This window comes from Sander vitreus, chromosome 9 (genome assembly GCF_031162955.1).
Source record: "Sander vitreus isolate 19-12246 chromosome 9, sanVit1, whole genome shotgun sequence".
Classification (NCBI taxonomy): domain Eukaryota; kingdom Metazoa; phylum Chordata; class Actinopteri; order Perciformes; family Percidae; genus Sander; species Sander vitreus.
Window position 1 is genome coordinate 19463061 of NC_135863.1, and position 15704 is coordinate 19478764.

The window sequence follows — 15704 nt, forward strand, 5'->3', positions numbered from 1 at the left end:
TCTGCAGTCAAGGGCTTAAGCCTGAAGTGTGTGTCTTCCTTGCTTCTCTTTTAAAAATGAAAGGCTGGTGTTGTGTTGCCAGGAGCCAATAATATCACTCATCTCTCTCCTGTGAAGGGGGAAGCTTGATGGTATTGGCTCCTGGCAGCACAGTAAAGACCTACTGGTTGAACTCTGCCCTCTTTATACATGGAAAAAAAGGTATCAAACACTGTTAATCACTGACCCTAACACAATTATTCTAACTTAGCAGTAGAGGGAATATAATGTTTTTTAATGTTGTACAAGACGTAAAAGTGTAATTTATATTAATGAATACTTTTGCTTGAGACATGTCTGGAAAGAATGAATCAATTAACCCAATAGTTGTCAGTTTATTTGCTTGTAGTTTGTCCACCGACCCTCCGAATTTAATTCAGGTAACAGTCAATAAAGTCTCGAAGCATCAAGCAGGACCACGGCGGCAGCCATAATCCAGGTACCACCACAATCCAAGGAAATCTGCCATGCGAGAAAGCACAAGGACTCCAACGAAGAAGCTAAATTAGTAATTAGAGATTTCCAACCTTTTCCTTTAGGGCCTCTGTTTTGTTTTGTCAAGCCCCTCACCCCCTAAAATCGCATTCAACCCCAGCCTGGCCGCACTATTCGAAATGGTCTAGAAATGCAACGGCACTGGTATCTAAGATCCTCATATTAATAATAGCAAACCAAAAACAAAACTTAATATTTAAATACAATAAAATGCTTAATAAAACAATCAAAAGGCCATCCAATTAAAACTAGACAAAATTATGAATTGATTAATGTGGACAATAATCAGCAGATCAGTTAACCCTTGTGTGTTATTCGGGTCTGTGGGACCCGTTTTCAATGTTTGCTAAAAGAAAAATGATGCTTTTTGTTATTTCTTCTAACTCAAACTCATTGGCCTTGGCTCATTTTCTGTGAAGAACATAAAAAATAACTTATTTTCAATGACTGCACATGGTACACCCCCCCTACACATAACTATTACATATGAGGTGTTTGGGTCTACTGGACCCGAGTGTATTTAAATGTAAGTGCTATGAAACTATGTTGTCTTTCTGCACCTGCTATTCCCACACAATGTTACACAATTGTTACATTTCAAGTATTTTCACCTGTTCTGATTAAGTTCTAAGAAATAAGCACCAATAATGATCAAAAATATTGTTTCTATTTTATTTTATTTTTTTTACCTTTTTTCTAATTGAATTTCCTTGTTTTCTCACAAAAAACAAAAATGATGATATGATCATAAATGTGATCCCACAAGGGTAAATGGCAAATATGAACTATAAATGATGTATATATATATCATTGGTAATTGAGCTAAAGTAAACATCTGTTAAGTATTTTTACATAAATTGTTACGGCTGTATTGATTTAAAAGCCTAATAATGTGGTGGGTCCGCCAACCCGGGAACATTGGCTGTGTAACAAAAATATGAACACCACACAAGGGTTAATAGTCAAAATAGTAGTTTGTTGCTGCCCTATATTTGTCACCTGTAATGAATTTCTTTGCTAATTTTGAAAAGTGATTATTGCTTTGTGTGTGAATTAAATTTCCACACATACATATGTTGCTATCATAGTGTGTTAATGTGTGTGTTTGTGTCCTCTAGCTTCCAGTGACCGACTCTGCTCTCATCTTGACGCTGTCCCTGTCTGAGTAGGGACGTGCTTTACACTTACATGGAAAAGGTTCAAAACCAACATGAAACTAGTCATTGTCATTTAGTATTATACCAACAGAACATCCATGTAAATAAATAATCAGTGTTTTGCCCAGTGCATAGTAGAACTCAGTGTACCATTTAAAGGTTACCACACACACACACACACACACACACACACACACACACACACACACACACACACACACACACACACACACACAGTATTCAGTTTCTCAAAGTCAGTTTGAGAAATTAATGGTCAAAGTTTTTATATTATATTTATATATTTATAAGTGATAAAATGCTGTTTTGGTGATTTTGGTGATGCGATTTTCAAAAAGTGTCCTGTATCTGCGGCTACGTGGGACACAAATGAAAAATAGGTTGAGGGGGTGTCCAGGGTCATGTGCTATGGTGACTGCCATGTGAGTCATGGCTCTGCCACTGAAATCAGAGAGGTTGGGGTTGGAAGAGCAATGGTTTTGTTAACAGTGTGTGCAGTACAAGACAGCTTGTTCTTGTTGGAGATAGATAGCATCGTGAGGATGACAGTTACACTGACAGGGTGTCCAAATGGGAATGCACTCGTAAACTTATTCTTAATGGCATTCTTTATTATAGCTCAGGTTTGTGTCTTTGATGTGCTCTTATCTAACACTGCTCTCTTTGCGTTCATTTTACAACACAAAAATCATGACTCTTCTTGCTTTTTTAACACACTGTGGGAATACTGTGGGCACACTGGGCATACTGTGGATAGTGTGGACAGTAACAGTAACTTTCCCGTATCATCCTCAGTCAGATGGTCTCATTGAGCGATTTAATTGCACATTGTTATCCATGCTGTGGCTGTTTGTGGAAGAAAATCCGTCCAACTAGTTACCTTAGTTAATGATGACATTACACAGCAGTGTAAGTGCTCGTACCGGTTTTACCACATATGCTGGATGTGGGAGCTGGAGAAGCATTTTCTTCGTTTTCTTAGTGACACTGTCCACTGTGGAGGCAGTGAAGAAGCATCAGGCTAAAGCTTCTAGTCAACAAAAGAACTCTGAGGGGGAGCTGGTGTGGTGTGTGTTCTAAACAAGACTTGGAGGAGAGGATCGTGTTCCAAGCTTCAGAGACACTTTAGGGCCCCTATAAGATAGTAGAGTAGTAGAGTGGGTCACAGAAGTGTTGTATTGTATGGCACCAGTAGAGGAGGGGTCAGATGGTCTGCTCTCTCTCTTTCTCTTTTTCTCTCTTTCTTTTATATATATATATATATATATATATACATACAGAGGTGAAAAACAGTTATAACACAGTACGTTAAAGTATATTAAGATAAAGTGATGCTTTTAGGGTAAAGTGACATATGGTTAGCTCACAGCTCAATAGTTTAAGAGTCCTAAAGTCTTACAGCCTGTGGGAGGAAGCTGTCCTTGAGCCTGCATGGTGTTGCAGGACCGGCCAGACGGCAGCAGGCAGAAGAGTTTGTAGCTGCAGTGATTTGGGTCTGTGATTATCCTGTTGGCCTGTAGAACCTGTAAAGGTTGCACAGCATTTTGGAGTTAGATTACATTACATTACATGTCATTTAGCTGACGCTTATATCCAAAGCGACTTCCAATTAAGTGCTTTCAACCTAGAAGATGCAAACTCCAGACAACAAGTAAGTGCAAGTACATTGCTTTAAATAAGCAAAACTACAAAGAGCCATATGAAAGTGCAGCTTTAAGAATATGTATATATATATATATATATATATATATATATATATATATATATATATATATATATATATATATATATATACAGTCAGGTCCATAAATATTGGGACATCGACACAATTCTAATCTTTTTGGCTCTATACACCACCACAATGGAGTTGAAATGAAACGAATGCTTTAACTGCAGACTTTCAGCTTTAGTTTGAGGGTATTTACATCCAAATCAGGTGAACGGTGTAGGAATTACAACAGTTTGTATATGTGCCTCCCACTTTCTAAGGGACCAAAAGTAATGGGACAATTGGCTGCTCAGCTGTTCCATGGCCAGGTGTGTGTTATTCCCTCATTATCCCATTTACAAGGAGCAGATAAAAGGTCCAGAGTTCATTTCAAGTGTGCTATTTGCATTTGGAATCTGTTGCTGTCAACTCTCAATATGAGATCCAAAGAGCTGTCACTATCAGTGAAGCAAGCCATCATTAGGCTGAAAAATCTAAACAAACCCATCAGAGAGATAGCAAAAACATTAGGTGTGGCCAAATCAACTGTTTGGAACATTCTTAAAAAGAAAGAACGCACCGGTGAGCTCAGCAACACCAAAAGACCCGGAAGACCACGGAAAACAACTGTGGTGGATGACCGAAGAATACTTTTCCTGGTGAAGAAAAACACCCTTCACAACAGTTGGCCAGATCAAGAACACTCTCCAGGAGGTAGGTGTATGTGTGTCAAAGTCAACAATCAAGAGAAGACTTCACCAGAGTGAATACAGAAGGTTCACTACAAGATGTAAACCATTGGTGAGCCTCAAAAACAGGAAGGCCAGATTAGAGTTTGCCAAACAACATCTAAAAAGCCTTCACATTTCTGGAACAACATCCTATGGACAGATGAGACAAAGATCAACTTGTACCAGAGTGATGGGAAGAGAAGAGTATGGAGAAGGAAAGGAACTGCTCATGATCCAAAGCATACCACCTCATCAGTGAAGTATGGTGGTGGTAGTGTCATGAGCGTAGGCATGTATGGCTGCCAATGGAACTGGTTCTCTTGTATTTATTGATGATGTGACTGCTGACAAAAGCAGCAGGATGAATTCTGAAGTGTTTCGGGCAATATTATCTGCTCATATTCAGCCAATGCTTCAGAACTCATTGGACGGCGCTTCACAGTGCAGATGGACAATGACCCGAAGCATACTGCGAAAGCAACCAAAGAGTTTAAGGGAAAGAAGTGGAATGTTATGCAATGGCCAAGTCAATCACCTGACCTGAATCCGATTGAGCATGCATTTCACTTGCTGAAGACAAAACTGAAGGGAAAATGCCCCAAGAACAAGCAGGAACTGAAGACAGTTGCAGAAGAGGCCTGGCAGAGCATCACCAGGGATGAAACCCAGCGTCTGGTGATGTCTATGCGTTCCAGACTTCACGCTGTAATTGAATGCAAAGGATTTGCAACCAAGTATTAAAAAGTGAAAGTTTGATTTATGATTGTTAATCTGTCCCATTACTTTTGGTCCCTTAAAAAGTGGGAGGCACATATACAAACTGTTGTAATTCCTACACCGTTCACCTGATTTGGATGTAAATACTCTCAAATTAAAGCTGAAAGTCTGCAGTTAAAGCACATCTTGTTCGTTTCATTTCAACTCCATTGTGGTGGTGTATAGAACCAAAAAGATTAGAATTGTGTCGATGTCCCAATATTTATGGACCTGACTGTATATAATGGTGTGAATCAGGTAAAGTGTAAATTTATATAAAAGAAAATAGGCAGCCATATTCAAATGACCATGTTTGTTTTTTGTCAAAATTTTCCCTCATACCAGCACCTACTGCCTGGATGTAATTGTTCTTTACATCCTCTCATTTTGAATTTATCACTCTTAAGCGTTCCAATTCATCCAGAAGATGTTAGGGGTAAGATCAGGACTAGGTAGGCCATTTAAGTTCACACCAGACTATGGAAAACAAATACAGGCTATAGGCTACCTCATTCATTGACATGTTGATAGGAAACCACCTCCCACAAACTTGTCACAAATATAGAAGCAAATATTATTGTAGGCTATGATGGAGTGAGTAGATAAAGGGAAACACTGGACTTGACTTAATTTGATGTGATCAGGTTGGTGTTTAAAGCAACAGTTTAATTTTCAGAAGGCAGATTCAAGACCGTTCTTTAAATCTGTCTCTACGTGTGTGGTATTAACTCTGCAATGAGAAATTATTAACAATAGACCCGGACTAGTCACTGTGAAAAAGCCTGGTCTCTGGAGACAACACAGGGGTCGTAAATGTCAAACAAACACTAGAGGCACAGGCTGTGCACCAAAGTACAACAAACCACGTTTCAGCCAATAACAAGATAGTTGGGGGTGGGGGTTAGTGCGTCAAAATTAAGGCTGCTGCTCTAAAAGCACCCCCTCCCCCAACCATCTTGTCAGTGATTGGCTGGAACATGGTTTGTTGTATTTTGGTGCACAGGCCCCTGTGTTGTCTCCTGAGACTGGGCTTTTTCACAGTGTATTCAGGGGGCAGGCAGCTAGATCAAGGAGAGACGCCTACGATAAGAGACAAAAATGAAATTGCGCTGAAACCATGCAGGAACTCATAGTGCACCTTTAAAGAAAGACCAAAAGTAAAGTCGGCCTGTATGGACAGCGGTGTCTACATACTTTCTGCCAGTTTTTATAGTAATTAATTCAGCTGTTGTAGTACTACTTCTCATCACACGATGGTAGTATTTGGGCTTTATAATTGTGGCGAGAAGGGAAGCACATAACCCACTTGTCTGCCAGACTTCATAATAAAACGCATTTATCGCCTGATTTAAAAAACAAACAAATAACAGTTGCAACTTTTAGTGTGAAAACATGCTACTTAGTGAGTGGAAGGGTAAATGTTATGGTATTTGTTGTTATAGCTAATGCTATAATAATAATAATAATAATAATAATAATAATAATAATAATGGAGGTTTGTTGTGAAAGTCCAATGACCGGAAACTGTGACTGTCGCTGACTTGTTAGCTCTTGTGACCTGCTGTGTCCTCCAGCACTCGAGATTTGACAGGTGGTCATCTAAGGACAAGAGCACCAAAATCATGGTTTTTGAGGAAAAGATGATCATGAACGGAGAGCCCGAGGATGTTAGTAGTTTTGACAGAATTAAGACAATTCTGCTAGCTATGCCATTAACGTTTGGTTATTTTTAGCTAGCAAGCTAACACATTACGGCTAACTAAGCTATCATCATCCATAGCTAGATGTATTCATCATCACCTAGCTTACGTTAGCATTGGCCAACGTTAATATTTCCATCGTCGTTCAGAAACATTATGAGGCTTATTAAGCAGCAGAATCTAAATTGTATTCTAGTTCGTCGTTGGCGAAGCTGTCTTGCTAGCTAATTGTTGAATGTGTAATTTATACCAAAACAAGAGCTACTAACTGATGGCTGGGAGTGAATTAACGTTATGTAATTGATTTTGTCACGTCACGTTATGTCTGTTTCAGGAGGAGGAAGAAGAGGAGGAAGAGCAAGACATGGTGGTATGTCCGTTGCAGATCCACATCAGAATCAAAATGTGTTAACTGTCCCTCTGTATTGTGATATTATGCGTTTGATCACGAGTCTGACTGCCCTTTTATTTAATTGGATTAAGACTTTTTATTAAATATCAAATCAAATCTCAAATTGTCAAGCAAGAAAAGGAACATTTATTTTGAAAAGCAATAAACTGACAAACATGAGAAACAAAGGTGTAAAAGAAAAAAAGGTGCTGTAGACAATTTGAGGTGAGTTTTTGTCTCTGTGAATAAAAGGAGTTATCACCTCTGAATCCCCCTCATTCACTCAGGTACAGCTATGGTCATTTTAGAGGCTTTTGTGGTGGTGGTGGTGTTTAGATGTTCCAATATTTAGTTCCTGGTTGATAGCAATGGGGCTGGTGAGTGTAGTACTGACTGCATGCATGTCCCCTTATGAAGGACACTCATCATGGTACATATTCTGAATGCTGCATATTATGTTTCAGGATCCCCTTGAAACGATGCGACAGAAGTGTGAAGAGACAGAGCACTGCGTTCACACTCGGGAGCGTCTGGAGCATTGTGAGACCAGAGTTGGCTCCCGGTCTTCGACGGCGGAGGATTGTACTGAGGAGCTGTTTGATTTCCTGCATGCTCGGGACCACTGTGTAAGTGTGACATTTGCCAATTGTATCAAGCCGAAAGATTAAAAATTCACTCCCAAAGAAGTCAAGCTTCATGGGTAGGCATTTTGTTTGTCGTGTAATAGCTTGGCTAACACTAGTTTTGCCAGCAGTATGCCCAAAAGCTACATTAACAATAGCACTGGTTCATGCTAAGCTCTGTCATTTGGAGAGGTCCGTGTCACCCACCTAAGCATGTTATTACTTTAATGTGTCATTTTCAAATAGAATGTGATCAATATTCTTTTGTTGAGTTCAGTTGATACATGTGGCTTGCAAATGATACAGTTGTTATACAAAGTTGCATGTATTCTAGTCTGGCATTGCCAGATCCTACTCCCCAGAGCTGCGGAGTAAGGTCTGACTACACCACACATACAAAAAAAAAAATTCTCTGGTTTGTTTGCATTTCTATGAACCAATCACAATCGTCTTGGGCGGCACTAAGCTCCAGACGCAGCGACAGAGGCTCTGCAACATAGTCTCGGGAAGGAACTTCTTATGGTGGGACATTTGCACCCTGCAAAAGAAAATGTCTCATACAATATTAAAGAAAGTTAACTGTTCACACAAAATAGTAACGTGAGCTATTCAAATTAGCTGGATACATGGTTAAACGTAATTTGCTCTTACCAGTGTATTGATGTGTGTACTTCGTCCAAAGCAATCCCCACCAATCCGTCCCAAAACATCCCAGTTATATACTGTAGTAAATTCCGCAAACATATTCTTTGTAAATCTTTACAATCCAAAAAAGAACCAAGCAGGCCTGCCTTGTTGCACGATCCAAATTTGCTTCAAAACTTGCCATTTTCAGCGTGTAGCTTGCTAGCTCGAAGTTTGTTGTTTCCCGACAGGAACAGAGTTAGACAACGGCAACACACAGAGAGCGGAAGGCGATGGATATCAGCCAGAACATCCGGCAATTATTCTTGAAATGTCGTTGATCTAGACTACATGTGTTGCAGTAAATTCTCTTTTTATACAAGAAGTTAACTGGTGGGCACATGCAGCAGCAGGGAGCACCTTTTCCTCTAATTAAGGGTTTATGGTTTTATTGAAATACAAGCTGTCCCTTTTATTCGACAGTATATCCTGACATAACAGAAAGACTGTACTGTAAGATTGCCAAAAAGGTGCATGAAATTACCATTGCCTTTGCATGTTATTCACACATGAACAACCCAGCAGTTCAGTAACATTTAAGGGCCGTCCACACCAAGAATGGTAACTATAACCATGTCTAATACTATAACGATGTTAGTATCCTCACTGCTGAACAATAACGCTCTGTAAACAGTGGCGTAAGGCACGCAATGCACACTCCAACTGATAAAAATACATAATACACTAATGGAGCAGACATTGCAACGTAAGATTATAGGAATGTCTGTAGTAATATCCTACATATTCTTGAATTTGGGTACATTTCTGCCGACGGGTTTGCGGGAGTTAGATATGTGCAGATCACCGGAACAGACACAACGGCACATCACCAACAGTGTCATAATAACATTCAAAACGCAGGATTCCCTCTCAGTGGTTTCTGTGACTATGAGAAAATACTTTCAAAAGTACTAATGTAAAAAAAAAAAAATACACAGATCTAATCCCCAGCGAGTGGAAAAGTTACACGACTGACCCACCTGTGTTGTACAAATACACCATCTCTCCGCAGTGGTTTCTGTCGTGCCATGTTGTAAATTCAGATGGATTTTGATTGGCTGTCAGTGTTTCTAACATTCATCAAATCAATCTAAAAGTGATCCCATCCCGATATCTATCGCCACTGTTGTCATTGGTGGGGTGTGGACTCCACCATCCACAACAACTGTTTTTAAAACTACATATGTAGTTATTGTTCTTGGTGTGGATGGCCCTTAAGATAAGATAAGCCTTTATATGATGGAATTGTTTATGACCTGCATGTTACAAACCGTAACTTGAGTGCTATTAAAATTTTGATTGATTTGAAGCAATTAACCATTCCCTGCACTGTGTGTATTATGTATACATAAATGAATTTCCTCTTATGTCCCCTGTAGGTGTCACACAAACTCTTCCATTCGGTCAAATGAAGTCCTCCTGTTGCACCACTGGCTGATAACATTCTTCAAATATTGTATTATGAGGAGAACATGGTTTTAAATACATCCATTTGTAGATCTACTATATGTTGTAACTTTAAATGTATACTACACTGTATCTGATTGTGTGAAGAAAGTATTTCATTAAAGTAGATGGCTTAAAAACCTTACCTTGTGTCACAAGTGTATTTTATGACTATAGAATCAGAATCAGAAAAGGATTTATTGCCAAGTAAGTAACACTTACAAGGAATTTGCCTTGGTGGATGGTGCATACATAAACGTATAAAACATTAATAGGTTGATATTACAAACCCCTATTCCAATGAAGTTGGAATGTTGTGTAAAATGTAAATAAAAACAGAAAACAATGATTTGCAAATCCTTTTTCATATTCAATTGAATACACTACAAAGACAAGATATTTAATGTTCAAACTGATAAACTTTATTGTTTCTTTTGCAAATATTCACTCATTTTGAATTTGATGCCTGCAACACGTTCCAAAAAAGCTGGGATGGGCATGTTTACCACTGTGTTACATCACCTTTTCTTTTAACAACACTCAATAAGCATTTAGGAACGGAGGACATTTATTGTTAAAGCTCTGTAGGTGGAATTCTTTCCCATTCTCGCTTGATGTACGACTTCAGTTGCTCAACGGTCCGGGGTCTCCGATGTCGTATTTTGCGTTTCATAATGTGCCCCACATTTTCAATGGGAGACAGGTCTGGACTGCAGGCAGGCCAGTCTAGTACCCACACTCTATTACTACGAACCCACGTTGTTGTAACACGTGCAGAATGTGGCTTGGCATTGTCTTGCTAAAATTAGCAGGGACGTCCCTGAAAAAGACTTTGCTTGGATGACGGCATATGTTGCTCCAAAACCTGTATGTACGTTTCAGCATTAATGGTGCCTTCACAAATGTGTAAGTTACCCATGCCATGGGCACTAACACACCCCCATACCATTACAGATGCTGGCTTTTGAACTTTGCGCTGATAACAATCTGGATGGTCCTTTTCCTCCTTGGCCCGGAGGACATGACATCCATGATTTTCAAAAACTATTTGAAACGTGGACTCGTCAGACCACAGCACACTTTTCCACTTTGCATCAGTCCATCTCAGATGAGCTCGGGCCCAGAGAAGCCGGCAGCATTTCTGGGTGTTGTTGATATATGGCTTTTGCTTTGCATGGTAGAGTTTTAACTTGCACTTGTAGATATAGCGATGAACTGTGTTAACTGACAATGGTTTTCCGAAGTGTTCCTGAGCCCATGTGATAATGTCCTTTACATAATGATTTTGGTTTTTAATGCAGTGCCGCCTGAGGGATCAAAGGTCACAGGCATTCAATGATGGTTTTCGGCCTTGCCTTACTTACATGCAGAGACTTCTCCAGATTCTCTGAATCTTTTGATGATATTATGGACTGTAGATGATGAAATCCATAAATTCCTTGCAATTGTACGTTGAGAAACATTGTTAAACTGTTGGAGTATTTACTCACGCAGTTGTTTACAAAGTGGTGAACATCGCCCCATCCTTGCTTGTGAACAACTGAGCCTTTTGGGGATGCTCCGTTCATACCCAATCATGACCAATTAACCTTTTCACCTGTGGAATGTTCCAAACGGGTGTTTTTTGAGCATTCCACAACTTTCCCAGTCTTTTGTTGCGCCTGTCCCAGCTTTTTTGGAACGTGTTACAGGCATCAAATTCAAAATGAGTTAATATTTGCAAAAAACTAAAACGTTTATCAGTTTGAACGTTAAATATCTTGTCTTAGTATAGTGTATTCAATTATATATAGGTTGGAAAGTATTTGCAAATCATTGTATTCTGTTTTTATTTACATTTTACACAACATCCCAACTTCTTTGGAATTGGGGTTTGTAAAATGTAAAGACATTTAGTTATGAAGGTACGGTGGCCGACAGGGGAAAACGCCATGCAACTTAAGAAAACACACGCAAATAGACAAAACACAAGGAATTCAAGAAAACAACTTCATTAATTTGACAACACATGTGCAGCATTCAGCAAACGCGCTGCAAATGCACACAACACAACCAAATACATAAACGCGCTGCAAAAAGAAAAGAACACAAACCCCGAAAACAAATGCAACAAAAAAACGCTGCACCCAGATTACACAACGGAAGTTCTCCAGGCTTCTAGAGGGAGCAGCTAAGTGGAACAGCTTGATTTTCGACCCCACGGGGAGAGAGCGTTCTGCCTTTTTATTAGAGTCGAGTATGGCTGCAGCCTGGAGAACTCCCGTCTCATGCCCTCCCGGCTGGTGCCATCCCCGAGCTTCGACTTTTCAAAATAAAAGCTTGCGTCTGGTCCCTATGTCTTCGTACTTTGGTGTTTTGGATGTTTGTGAACTAAACAGTACGGCAATCATGCTAATGAATACAATAACTTTTTCAGCAGATGTCTTAGTTACAACACGATGGAGTTAGCAAAGCAGTTTTGTGTTTATATGTGCGGGCAGGATTTATTCAGTTTAATAAATCCCACGGTAATTCGGCTGGTTTACTAAACAGGGAGGGACTAGAAATCCTGTCTGTTTTTTGTTTTTTGTATTTCAAGAGCGAAAAATACACTTGTTTGCAGAGTAAAGTTGAAGCTCAAACAAAACATGTTAGAGACTGTTTCCCCTGCAGGGAGATCACAAACTAAAACGAAGTGTTGCTCCTCCAAAAGGCCTCAGGCAATACTGTAACTACAGTCTGCACACACTGTGGACACACAGCACTTTGTTCAAATGCTAACACGCTACTGGCAAAACAGTTAAGGATGGAAGCTTGGGGTGCGTCACTTAGGCCTAATTGAATGGAGGAATTATGGTATTCTTCGGTAGCCTGAGTAACTTTAACTGTTGTTCATGTGAAATTTCAAAGACAGCCTGATGCTTTGTTTATAGACTATTTGTGGGTGGCTGTTTGCTGTTTGACATATCAATTCCTGCCGATAAAGTATAATAGGGTAAAGCCTGTATAGTGCATACACTTGTAGCTGTTAAGTAGCTTTGTAAGTCGCAAGCGCACAATCCCCCCCTGGTAAAAAGGTGGGCTCCCCCAAAGGCACGGTATAGTTCGAACACTGGTCAGTTGTATACTTTCTGCATCTGGTTAGACCTCATGGCCATGACCTTAACATGAACTCCAGAAGCATCTGGAACTTTAATTTTCAATTCAATTCAATTTTATTTATAGTATCAAATCATAACGAGTTATCTCGAGACACTTTACAGATAGAGTAGGTCTAATGGCTAGATGCTGATGCAGTCAATGTCGATTCCTAGACAGACAGGCACCACAGTGTTCTCTATGACCAGGCACAAGCGTTCCTAGGCTCTGGTGACAGGCTGGAGGTTGAAGGGCAAGGCAGCTTTATTTCTATAGCACCTTTCAGGAACAAGGCAATATAAGTGCTTCAGATAAAACATTATAGAGCAAATGGTAAAACCTTTCACAGTGCTCATTTTTGGTTTTTCATTATTTCTCGTCACACTCCTAATATCCTTTTGAAAGCTTAGGTCCTTAGACCATGGTGGTTCCACCGGTTCGTGAAGGCATTCAAGTCCCTCTTGATCCTTGGTAAATATACATATTGCAGTGCCCAAGGATGCATTTCATTATCAGGTTTCACTCTACCCTCTCTCTCAAGAAAACTGAAGAGGTCATGGTAAACATTGATTACTCCTGCATCATGGAGTGTCCTGAACATCACTTTCTGCAACGGAAACAGCTCCCAAAAAAGGCCCAAAAAGTCATGCAGAGAGTGGTTTGTCCCGCTTAACATACGATGCCCTAACCTTTCAAAAGGATATTAGGAGTGTGACGAGATACTCAGCTCAGGAGATGAGACACAACACTATTTTAAAGAAAACTTGAATGATGAAATATGACTGCAAAAAAAATCTTTTATTCAATTGAAAGTCACCAAATGAAAAATGAGCAATGTGAAAGGTTTTACCACAAACTCAAATGTCTTCTCTTCTGTATAACTAATCTCTAAAGATCCTAATAACTGCTGTGTCCCTCTCTTCTCCCAAACATGTCCCTACGACCTATTCATCAAATATTTTATCTTTTACACGGCACTGTAAATTTTTTTTGCATCTTATTCTTTTGAGGAGGTTTTATTTTCGTGACCATTTGCTCTATGTTTTATCTGAAGCACTTAAATTGCCTTGTTCCAGAAAGGTGCTATAGAAATAAAGCTTGCCCTTCAACAGGGGCGGACTGGGACAAAAAGTCAGCCCTGGCACTGTGGCCACACCAGCCCACATCACCATGCCCATGCAGCCACACCCACGGACACGTGCATTCACTAATTACATTTGTGTACAGATGGTGAAATAATATAAGCAGCAGCGTTGCACAATATTGGCAAAATGTGATATTGCGATATAGATTATGAATATTGCGATATCAATATTAATTTAGATTTTTCTTATATATATATATATATATTATAGATAAGAAAACATGAAATATATATATATATATAGTGATATATATATATATATACATATATATATATATATATATATATATATATATATATATATATATGCACTGAAAAAACTGATTCTGACCCCTTGTAAATGTTACATGTTTTAGTCTGGTTTATTTAATAGATTTTAATGTGTTATTAAATCCTACTTGTTTTTTTAAATTAATTTTCAAAAGCACTGCCCTTGTTTAAAACAAGTTAATTTCAGTCAATTAAAAGTAATTAGAAAAAAATATGTAAAATTTAATTTCCACATACTATCTGGTCTGCGCATGTGCAGACACATGCCGCCACTTTGTTCTGAAGGCGCGGATTGTACGTTATCCACTCGTTAGTAGCTCCTTGAATGCTGTATCTATAGCTCTGCATTTTCGGTAAGTAAGCAATTTATAATCATTGGTGTGTTATATTTTTTTACTTGAACAGGTTTCTGTTAACACTAGCCAATGCTATCAGTTTGTGTTTTGATAAATTAACATTTGCTAACGTTAGAGCGACTAGCTTAAGTAACAGATGTATCTTAACATTTTAAGCTAACTTTATAGCTCTCTAGTTAAATGCATGGCGAATTCAGTGTTTGTCTTGTTAGACTTATTTGTTAGTTTGTGGACATTGAATAAACAGGTTGACTAATGTTAATTGACAGTTTAATTGTAGCTTCACCTTCCCTGCTGTCTGGGCTTGTAGACTAGCTAGCCTACTTCATTCCTAACTTGCTGTAAGCATGTTTTCTAATCTTGTCAATGTGTTAACATAAAGACAAAATACACCTGTGAAATCATGTTGGTAAAAGGAGCTTAATGTGCCCTAACAGCAATCATTTATGCTTCTACATAATGGCAGCCCTAGGTAGGTGCATGCCTGAATTACCGTTAGCCTAACTCAAAACACACCATGGAGTGGCAGACACAGCAATAAATAAAAAAGTAAACATAAAAGTCGTGGGTTTATGTAAGCAAACCTTAATATTGTGGGTGTTTAATATTAACGTTTAAGTTATACTCAGGTCCTTCCCTTTACCGTTTCTTTGAAGGTATCTATTTTTTTGACACCCGTATTCCGCGAAGACCCGCCCCTACTCTGCCTCTGATTAGCTCAGACTGTGACATCCCTTTTCTTGCCTAAACCTAACCAACCAAAACAACGAAGGCAACGAACATTAGCCAATCAGAGGCAGGTCTTCGCGGAATACGGGTAAGAAAAAAAAAGCTTCTCTTCACTGCGTGGTAGCAGCTAGTGTCGGACTGTTTCTGACTCGCTTAAAACGTAAAGATGAGGTTGAAAGTATATCCTCCAAAGTAGAGGCATGCAAAAGCTTCATAACTACATACCTGCAAACTAGTCGCTTTTCGGCGAAAATCGCCGTTTTGAATGGGAAAATGCCATCCACGTGAATCGTGTAGATCCGAAGAGGTTTTTTTTTTTTGGCGGGGGTCCGTGGGGTCC

The 15704-nt window shown here is 39.2% G+C and overlaps 1 protein-coding gene across 1 annotated transcript; it reads left to right on the forward strand.

Moving 5' to 3' along the window:
- Positions 1 to 6427: 6427 nt before the first annotated feature.
- Positions 6428 to 9893, forward strand: uqcrh (ubiquinol-cytochrome c reductase hinge protein). The gene is made up of 4 exons (XM_078259111.1): positions 6428 to 6571; positions 6939 to 6974; positions 7460 to 7621; positions 9682 to 9893. Exons 1-4 carry the CDS (start codon positions 6527 to 6529, stop codon positions 9712 to 9714), a joined length of 276 nt encoding a protein of 91 aa, XP_078115237.1. The 5' UTR covers positions 6428 to 6526; the 3' UTR covers positions 9715 to 9893.
- Positions 9894 to 15704: the final 5811 nt, after the last annotated feature.